The 10,759-nt window shown below is 36.6% G+C and overlaps 1 protein-coding gene across 1 annotated transcript; it reads right to left on the bottom strand.

Moving 5' to 3' along the window:
• Positions 1-2,701: 2,701 nt before the first annotated feature.
• ppil1 (peptidylprolyl isomerase (cyclophilin)-like 1) lies at positions 2,702-6,882 on the bottom strand. Its single transcript, XM_042406806.1, has 4 exons — positions 6,681-6,882; positions 4,899-5,053; positions 3,569-3,637; positions 2,702-2,986 (listed from the first exon to the last, which is right to left on the bottom strand). Exons 1-4 carry the CDS (start codon positions 6,734-6,736, stop codon positions 2,766-2,768), a joined length of 501 nt encoding a protein of 166 aa, XP_042262740.1. The 5' UTR covers positions 6,737-6,882; the 3' UTR covers positions 2,702-2,765.
• Positions 6,883-10,759: the final 3,877 nt, after the last annotated feature.

The following is a 10,759-nucleotide window of genomic DNA, read 5'->3' as shown; positions in this document are numbered from 1 at the left end:
GAATACACTAAAAAATTGATGTCATGCATTTCCTTGCACCAGTCAGAATTTAACTTTAAATGTAGTATAAGACTAGATCAGACTATTCCCACACTGTCCTGAGGAAGCACATTATCTGAGGTTGTGAGTGTTAAAGGTGCAATATGTAAGAATTATGTAAGAATTTTAGTTTAAAACATTCAAAAATTAACTAAAACAAACAACAGAATGTGAAGAAATAATAAAATGAGACCTTCCCCAACTTTCTCGGTTGCCTGTGGACTGATTTCCATGTAAAGGACTCCGGACGGTTCTGCTGGGAAAATCCAAAGGATGTAACATTTATGCACACTTCTGAGTGCCTTGCCTCTCTCCCGTCCCCCTACAGTGCTACCAGAGTGCAACACTAGCTAACGTTAGCTTAGAAATGGAGTCCACCAATGTCGGACCCCAAGCTGGCTTTCTTCCTATTGGACAGTTCAAGCCCACGACTGCAAGGCATGTGAAATATATTGTGATATTGTGGTTTTAGCTGGCTAATGTTAGCACCGCTGCTCAGGATGCTGACTGCAGCTCACTTAACGGCCACCAGTGTCATTAATGAGAAGAAATTTCTGATTCTTATATATTGCAACTTTAAATTTTTTTATATAGAAATAGTACTTTGTTGGATAACTATATTGATGAGGGGTGTTTTTATATAACTTTTATCTTTATATATGACTTTAAATTTGTATAATAAAATACTTAATGCGCAATATGGCATATTTCTTTTGTATGTATGTATGTGAGTAAGGTGAGTGAACTGATATGTGGACAAGTGAGTAATCAATACATGATTACCATGCATCAATAATTGCTGTGTCCGAGGTCATAGACCACTTTGGAGTTTTGTACCTCACCTCAGATTCACCTTATCACACAATGAAAAGCAAAATCATCACTTGATAATAGCAGAGAACTCTCATTCTGATAATAAGTAAGATAATAACAGTACAGATACTGTTACAACCCAGAGGTCATACAGTGAGCATTTCCTGTGTATTTCTGTATTGTGTGCTTTAACCCTGTGTGTGTGTGTGTGTGTGTGCTTGCGGGTCTCTCTCTCCCTCTGGTGAACCTGCTGTGGTAGCTCTGTGTAACGGGCTACAGGTGAGCTTCTCTGATTGGCTCAGTGAATGATTTTGTGATTGAGTGTGAGTAGGTTGTTCCAGGGAGCTGATTGGTTCCAGCCCCAGAGCTCGAGGTTTAAAGGCCAGCTTCCCCCAGCTCCTGTGGACCCTCCTGTCTCCACTTCTGACCAGCATGTTGTATACAGCTTTGCAAATATACATATAATAGCCCAGGTTCTGTAGGGGTGTGTAGCATTTTCGTTTAATCTCTTCTCTCCTGTTTCTGTTAAGTTACGTTAGTGATTTGAATTTTTGTTTTGTTTTTGTTTAAGTAGGTCATTTTGGGTTGATCAGCTTTAATTCCCTTTTGTTTGTTGTTTTGCTGTTAACCTACCCTGAAGCCAAAGTAATTAAATAAACATTTAAAGGGCTGCAAACCCCTTGTTGCTGGTGGTTCTTGGGAGCTGGTAAGAGGGGAGTCTCATTTTCATGTTGCGGCTGGGTCATAACAATACTGTGACTTAGATATAAGTATTTAGACCCCTTCACCTTTTGCACACTTTATCTTGTCATATATTGAATTTTAAATTGATTCAATTAACTTTTCTTTGATTGTGTTTAAGATATTTCTAGAACTTGACTGGAATCTACAAATACAATGGACATATTTTAAAAAGGCACTTACCTGTGTATATATAGGGTCCCACAGTTCACTGTGCTTGTCAGACCAAAATCCAATCCCTAAAGTTCAAAGAACTCTCTGCGGAACATTTGCAATCAAATATTGTTGAGGCATAGATCTGGGCAAGGGCATAAAATAATTTCTGAAGCTGTGAATGTTCCCAGGAGCACAGTGGACTCCATCACTGTGAAATGGAAAAAGTTGAGAACGTCTGGACAAACTCAGTAACTGGGCAAAAGGGGTCTTCGTCAGGGAGGTGACCAAGAACCAAATGGCCACTGTAACAGCTTTGCAAAAAAAAAAAAAAAAAGTAAATGTAAAAATGTGTTTCCTTTTTGTCTTTATGGGTTGTATTGAGAATTGCCCACCAAAAATAGACTTAATCCAATTTTAATTAGTAGTGTGCAACAGGCGAAGTGGTCTAAATACTTTCTAATGTCACTGTGTATGCAGCTATTATTCTCTTCCTTAAAATTTTGCACAATTTTTCTCGTCTCTTTACAATTCAACAAGTGAAAAAATTGGAAAATGTAACTCACCAGACTTTTATAGTCCAGTAAAACTCAGTATGAACTCAAGTAAAGCAGTCAGCCAATCAAAATGCCAATCTTAAATAATTCCTGGCGAACAAACAGCAACAACTCACCAGGCCTGCTGCCAAGACGAAGAAAAACTTGTCTATTCTCATGGTTCTGTTTTGTTGTGTCTAAGTGTTAAACAAAAAGTTTTGACATTTTTTTCAACAGCAGCCCTTAAGCTTTGTACAATAGAATAACCAGTTCTTTGACATTAATGTCCTCATTCCAACCAGTTTGACTTTTTGTGTGTTCCTCCAACCTTTGAGTTAATACTAGTGCAATACTTTCATGGATTGATCATTTCCATCGGTTGTTATACTTAAAAACAACAACAAATTATTACAGAAACATTTAACAGATATTTATTTATTTAAAAATCAGTGTAAAAAAACCCCAACAACAACCAGTATTCATTTAATTGGGTACGTTAGCTCTGACGATTTTGATATCATCAACTGGACGATCTTGACCACTTGTCTCCACCATCCCAATCCGGTTCAGCACTCCCATCCCCTGGCACACTCTTCCAAAAATACTGTGCTTTCCATCTAACCACTGAGTGGGTCCAAGAGTGAGGAAGAACTGACTTCCATTAGTGTCCGGTCCTGCGTTGGCCATCGCCAGAATACCGGCACCTAACAGACACACAGATGAAATGAGAGAATTAGACGTTTGTGACCATCCTCACTGTAAAAATATTAGAAACACTTCTTACTGTAATGCAACACGAATCAACAGCACCACAAACAGAGAAATTCAGCCATTAATATATGCATATATGTGCTTATATTGCATCTGTCTTCATGACGTGTTACTCAATATTTCCTTCCCTCTTTTGTTTACTGACAAATTCAAGCTTCAACCCAAGTTATGACCTTTTCTGCATTTTTATCAGCATCAGAGTAGCTCTATTGATGAGTGAAAAAATCAAGTATTAGTAGGTGTTATATTATGCATATATTTTGTATTCTAATATATTTTTTAAATAATTTGTATTGAAAAGGTGTTTACCTGGTTAGCACTCCTGTGGGTAAACCTAACATATATGAGATGGTCAGCTGCTATTTTTGTAAAAATAACATGAAGTACTGGCACACATAATCAGTTAATTGAAAAGTGTGCAGGAGCCTCTTATTTATTTACCAACACACATTCTCCTCCTCCACATCTGCCACCTTGTATTCAAGTAGTTTTTTCCCACCTATAATTATAATTACCTGTGAATTTCAGCTCTGGGTTCAGTTCATCTTCAAACTGTTTACCAAATATGGAGGCACCACCCCGACCTGTTAGGAAAACAAAGATACACCAAACTGCAGATTAACTCGCAAGTGATGTTTTGTAACTGAATAGACAAAATAAAACCATGAACATGTCACACTTCATTTTAAAAGACGTCCTGTGTATATTTCACACTGAAAAAAAACTACTCAAGCAAGATGGGCTTTTCATCTGAGAAGAGGTCAGTTTAAAATTATGAAAGTGTTTTCAGGGTGACAGCATTACTAATTAAAGTAAATATGATTGATTGACTTTCGAAATGGCATATCTGATAAAATAAGATAAGATAATGTAATTTATTATCCCCTTGGGGGAATTTTTCTTGGGCTCAGCTTTACTGCATCAGGCTGCATGTGTGAGCCTGAGCTTTTAGATGAGTGTAAGAATTGCTGTTTTTAATTTGGACAATATAAATTAATATATATAAATATACATTTTTGAAATCAACAAGCTCCTCTTCCATCACACTCTCCTCGCATCACCGCACTCCACACACAGACTACAGCGTGTTGTGTTGTGCAGTGCAGAGACGATCATCAGACTCACGCTTCCCTCCCTCAGAGATGTTTACAACTGCCGGGTCAGAAAGAGAGTAGGTGAGATTATGTCTGACCCCTCTCACCTCTACCAGCCCCTCTTCCAAAAACTTCCCTCTCAGAGGAAAATCAGACTTAGAGCCCCCAGAACCTGGACCACCCATCACCTCCACAGCTTCTTTCCTCAGGCAACAGCCATCTTTAACATGGACAGTAAGACTGTAAACACACCAACTACACTTCACCTCCATATCTCACTCAAATTGTGTATACTGTGTCTTTGTCTGTCTGCACTGTGTAGATGTATATACATTTTATTTTTTAATTGGTAGGTTTACATATATATCCATTAATACACACACAGTTTATTTATACTCAAATTTACGTTGGTATCTATACTTCTATTCATATTCAGCTTTTTTGCACAGTTTTTATCATGTCAACATGCATGCACATAGTCCACCCCCACTACACATAATCTTTGTAAATTACTGTCCCTCTCTTTCTTACACTGTTATGTTAGTGTTTATGTTTATTGTTTAACGTTCATGTTTATTGTACTTTCTGTCGACATCTGGACCACATTGAATAAATCTGATTCTGATATAATTAGTGCTGAATTGCATAGTTCTTTCAGGAAACTTCCTAGGAATTTATGGACCTATACAATGAATTAATTACCAGAATAATGTAATAATTTCTGGCTTTATCATGTGTGTGATGAACCCACCTGTCCCTGTAGGGTCTCCACCCTGCACCATGAAATCTTTGATTATTCGGTGAAACTTTGTGTTGTTGTAGTAGCCTCTTCTGGACAGCTCTGCAAAGTTCTTGCAGGTCTTTGGTGCATGTCTCCAGTACAGCTCCACCACGACCGTCCCCATCCTGCAAAGCAGTCAACACATGTCTCGTTCAAGAGCAGCCTGTGATTAGCAAAGGCTCAGATATACATAATTATAGATGCAGCAAGGAGATTTCTGGTTGTTGTGGGTGTTTCTGGAGAAGGTGTGCAGCAGCTGTTTAGAGAAGCTTTTAGGCTCTCTCAAACACTTGGAAAATACAGAACTTATAGCAGAGCAGGAAATGGTGGGAAGGGGTTATTATTATTTTATTTAGTCAGTGGGGATTTTAGTTTAAATCCAGCAGGTGGTAGTATGCACCTTAAAGGTGTTTGCAATCCGCCAGTAAACCAAGAGAAGAAGAAACTAAAAGCTGAGCCCAGAAAAGAGTCCCTTATGTCAGTCAGCGCTGAGATTAAGTGCCTCCTCTCAGACACACTCTGACCAGTCCCAAACCAACACTGCTTTGCAAACACCAGTCAAAGTAAACAAAATTACAGCGCAATGTAAAGAAACTTATCTGGAACATTGGAAAGAAACAACTAAAAGCCAAAGTAGATTAGAACGCCGCCTGGCCCTAAAAAGAGATTATGAATTGGCAGAATATCTCTCCACTGACAGAGATAGAAAGCAGAGACAGATCCTAACCAAGTACAGGCTCAGTTACCACAAACTGGCAATCGAAAATCGAAACACTACCATATGTGTGTGTGTATATATATATATATATATATATATATATATATATATATATATATACACACACACACACATATATATATATATAGAGAGAGGGAGATAGAGAGAGATAGATATTAGTTATTTATTACAGGTGACAGTCTTAGAAGCCATTATTGTATCCTTTATGAGAGGGTAGGGTGTCCATCACTTGCCACTCGACGGGAACAACAGTCTTGTTTTTATTTTTAAAGGCATCCTAAATAAACTATCATTTTATTTATCATCACGTTTAAGACCTAGAAATATGGGATACCTTACCCGCTCACATAAATGCGTTACCTTGGATACCTTATATGAATACAGAACTGGGAAAAACTGCATTCACCTACTATGCTCCTCATAGGTGGAATAAGCTTCAAGAATCCCTTAAATTAAAAAAGTTTTTTAACCCCAGAACATTTTAAGACTCTGTTGGATGATATTTTATATAATTAATGCTCCTGTTTTTCTTAATGTGTTTTATCCCCGTGTAATTGTATTTATATTGCTGTAATTTTCTTCTTGTTATTTGGTATTTTATAAGTAATTTGTCTTTTGTTTGTGTTGTATTTATGTTTGGTAGTGGTTTTACACTTTGTTATAGGACTTGTTTGATTGTGTATTAGCAGGGGTACCATTGTAAATGAGAATGTTGCTCTTAATTGGTTTCTCCTTAGTAAATAAGGGTATCTATCCATCTATTATACTATTTTTTAATAAGCATCCAAAGAAAAAACTAGCATGGTGACAAAGGAACGAAGCAAAGTTTGCAAACTTCGTATCCACACTCAGCAGCACTCTTACAGGGCTCTAGAGAATATCTAAAGCCCTGAAAGATATGATGGTATCTCTACAGTTACCTTAACCCAATAACAGCTATAACATCACCAAACAGACCTCACGTTACTGAAAGCTAACTCAGTTAGCATTTAGTGGTTTTAATAAAAACTTACGTCGTCTCCAGAGAAACTGTGGGCGGTTGCCATGTGTCTGGAGGTATCCCTGACATTATCTGCCCACACTGTGACCGTCAGTAGTCTCTAAACAACTATTTTTCAATAAAACGTAGGTGACTAGTAGCTTGTAGCACATTCATTCAATTCATTTCAGGGGGAGTTTCTTCTTCTGTGGTTGCCGCTCATTTCCTCCGCGTGTTAGAGGGCGACAGTTATAATTGACTGCCCCCTACTGGACGGAAGATATGAGAAGGACATGCACATAATGAGCTCTTTGGGATGGTTACCTGTGATTACCATTTTACGTTAACATGACCTATTTTGTAGCTACCTTAATTGTCTTTTTTTCTTTCCACAATACTTAAGATATAACTATAAAATAAACCAATATCAGAGTTTAGAGATATTTAAGGCAAGGTAAGGCAACTTTATTTATATAGCACATTTAATACCCAGAGACATTCAAAGTGCTTTACAGAAAATATATGAATATTACAGCAAGAATAATTAAAACATAGAAACACTGATGTGAGAGTAATAAAGTAACTATTAAAGAATGTTGAATTAAAATCAAGTAAAACATGTATAACCGAATATATATTAAACCTATGTAAACATACATGTAAAAGCGTGTGTGTTAAGTGCGTCATGTTGATGATGAGCGTTGGCCTCTCTGTGATATGCTTTTAATCAACTTTATTTTGCGTCCTTTCTCAACAGTTTGCTGTTTGTCTGAAGAAAAGCCAATGACCTGAACACCTGTAAAATACAATGCATTCAGTTCAACAACTCTGCAAACTTACTTTGTAAAAGCTTACAAGGTTTATTTTTGTTGAGGCAGTTTCAGAGAAGTGTTGAAGCTAATAGGAATTTTAAATGAAAACCTAATAAAAAAACTATTTTTAACTTAGTAATAACTTTAAAATACCCTCAAAATCTTTAACGTTTGTCTCCTCCTTATACATTTATGAAGGGTAAAATATATAATATTTTTTGTACATCTGAATTTGTCATTTATTTAGTACATTTGAGAAACCACAATAGAGTTATGACTCCCCAAAATGTCATTTGTACAAAAGGGATATTGGATTAATTTCATTTTGACCAGAGAATATGTTTTGCATCAACAGTAAAAAAAAAAAGAAGTTTTTATTCCGTCCTCCATCAACCTGTTTAGTGCTATTACAAGCACAAGTTCTCTGGATAAGACCAAATTGCTCTGTCATTTTAAAGTACAATGTAGTGATAAACAACAACATTGAGCAGGAACTTGTCAATCCTTGTCAACACAGAGGCATTAAAATAATAAAATATACTAAAGACCATTAAATTGAATTTAAATAGATGTTCGTCATTGCCTTATACCACCAGTGTGTGTGAGTGGGTGAATGAGAAGGAAAAACATTGTAAAACACTGTATAAATTCAGCCATTTACAGCCATGTTACATCATCAAACTTTTTTTTACATTAAGCATTAGACTACAAGTTGAGCCTCTTTTTAGAATAACCAGAAAACAAACAATGCAACATGAGAGGTGAACATTCTCATAAAACCTTGATTTTCTGTGTAATAACTGAGGTCTAAGATGGCACATACACTCAAGAGTTCTTAACTGGGTCCGCAGGGCTTATGTGGGTGTCAGTGAGAAGTCAGGTTGCTGTCATAATCGTGATTTCATTGTCACACATGGGGACTTCCACTCCACTAGACAAAAATTAGAGTGCGGGGTCCCACAGGGCTCCATCCTGGGTCCTCCTCTATTCAACCTATATATGCTTATGCTTCATTTGTCCTTGATGCAATGACATTTAAAAGCATGTGACATTTATTTATTCCAAACACTGTTGGAGCTAAATACTATATGTCTCTTGAGGATCACATGAGAGTATAAGCTGATGATAAAGCTCTACCATGCTGCAGGGCAAGGTTGTAGATTGAGATCAGAAAAGGCATGTCACAGGACAGTGTCATTTGTCCAGCATTATCCAGTGTCACCAAAATTATAGATTTTTATGGTGTAGTGTGGAGAGGAGGCAGGAATATCACATGTACAACTGAGAAAACAATAAGAGTTTTAAAGCTATAAGGAGAGCTTTACAAATCTCAGTGGAAAATGTCAAGTTTGATTTTTATGGCAACAAAAGCAAAACCATCAAGATTTGTTCATGTAAGGGCTAGAATAAAAAATGACAACTAGATTTTGACAAGAGATCAACATCAAGAGTTCATGTAGTGCATACAGGAAAGTGTGAGAAAGTAATTAATGTGAGCTGTTGAGATGATAGCTGAGATACCACAGGTTGTAATTTATAGAGCTATGATCAGCAGAAAAAAGGTGTCATGAACAGGACGGCTGCCAAAACAGTTGGAATTAAACTGTATGTAAAGACCTGCAGGCAAAAGCACCAATGGCTTGACATGCAGCTGTGTCATTATCACAAAAAATGGAACAAAAGTACACAGATGAGCAGTTTGTGAACTTATATATGAGGTGTGAACGATCAAGTATGTCTGGAAGTGGGACGGCCTGACGGCAAAAAGCGTTCACATTAAAGGTATTCAGCACAAATTGTGATCATCTCAGCAAGCTAACTAATCATAGAGACCGCTTGGGATTTATGAGAATTTCAGTGTCTCAAATATCCTCATAATAAATCAAAATGACAAAAGTTGTTATTATCAACCCTAAAAGTGCTCAAAAGACCCTGCAGCAGACTCCCCAGCCTTTGACCACTAAAATAATTAATTTGGTTTTGACTTCGAACTTGTTTGTTTTGACTTGGTACTTGACTTTAAACTTCACAGCCAAGATTTGATAATAAGTTGTGACTTGCAAAACAATGACTTTGTCCCACCTCTGCTTAATGCTGATTGTTCTTCAGTTGACTCAGTTTTCAATAAGCCTACTATACACTATTGGACCAACAGTCCTAAACCTAAAGATATCTAAATTACTGTCCACATATAAGGAGAATGAGCTCCCGAAAAGGTCAAGGCTCAATGCTTCCTCAAGGTATAGATGTTAAAAATCTTTTATTATAGTGGCTACATGATAAAAACAAGAGTGTCACATATTGACAGTAGAACAAGAGAAACTGTTTTGAGGAAGGCCGGTGTGTGGTCAATATGCATTAGTCTTGTTTTTATGAAGTAGCCACTATAATAAAGGCTTTTTAACTTTTATACCTTTACAGAGCAATGTGCCTTAACTTTTTCTGAAATTCATTCCCCTTTTTTGTAGACATCAAGAGATTGAATGTGTAAATCGGCCAATCGATTAATCAACTAATCCTTTCAGTGGTATTATGCGGGAAAACAAGGCAGTAACCTACTTTAGATATGACATTTGAAGTGAAAAAAGCAGATGTGAAAACATGTGTAGGGGGGTTTTAGTGTAAGTCTCTTCACTTCTTTTGTGAAGTGTGCAAAGAAATAGCATAAAGAAAGTTGTTTTTGTGGAGTGCATAAACTACAGACATGAAAGTGCAAGAGTATTGAATGAAATGTATATTAAAATCAAGAGAGAACACCAGGTCAGTGTTCAGTTTCCAGTGGTGGAAGAAGTATTCAGATCCTTTACTTAAGTAAAGTACTTAGTACTTATGTTAATGTTTAACACATTGTGCTGCTAATACTTATGTACTCGTTTCGTCTCTCTGACCGATATATTATTATATATGACATCATTAGATTATTCATACTGAAGCATCAGTGTGTATTGTATATGTACTATATGTATACAATATGTATTTTACTGTCATTAAACTTAATTTGAACTACTTTATATACAGTTAGCTAGAGGGAAAAGTCACTGTTTGGTGGAGCTGTTAAGAACTCAGACATCTGAAATGTGACCCCGACTACACACTGCACACTACACACTTTTTGTAAGACGTTAAAAGCCAAAAAGGTTGGAAACCACTAGCTTCATCTTTAACAATGTGTTGTATTTTAAAAGCTTGTTATATTATCGATTGTGTCAAATCTTCATCTAAAAAGTAACTAAAGCTGTCAAATAAATGTAGTGGAGTAGAAAGTACAATATTTCACTCTGAAATGTAGTGGAGTGAAGTA

Source organism: Thunnus maccoyii, chromosome 3 (assembly GCF_910596095.1).
Source record: "Thunnus maccoyii chromosome 3, fThuMac1.1, whole genome shotgun sequence".
Taxonomy (NCBI): domain Eukaryota; kingdom Metazoa; phylum Chordata; class Actinopteri; order Scombriformes; family Scombridae; genus Thunnus; species Thunnus maccoyii.
This window is presented reverse-complemented; position numbering and strand designations above follow the sequence as displayed.

What these genes read in the sequence shown, in the direction of transcription:
- ppil1 (XM_042406806.1), bottom strand. Translation starts at nt 6,736, where the DNA reads ATGTCAGGGATACCTCCAGACACATGGCAACCGCCCACAGTTTCTCTG. An exon ending in TGGAGACCCTACAGGGACAG is followed by an intron (nt 3,638 to 4,898) that starts GTGGGTTCATCA and finishes TTTTCCTAACAG; the next exon opens with GTCGGGGTGGTGCCTCCATA. An exon ending in CCCAGAGCTGAAATTCACAG is followed by an intron (nt 2,987 to 3,568) that starts GTAATTATAATT and finishes TGTGTCTGTTAG; the next exon opens with GTGCCGGTATTCTGGCGATG.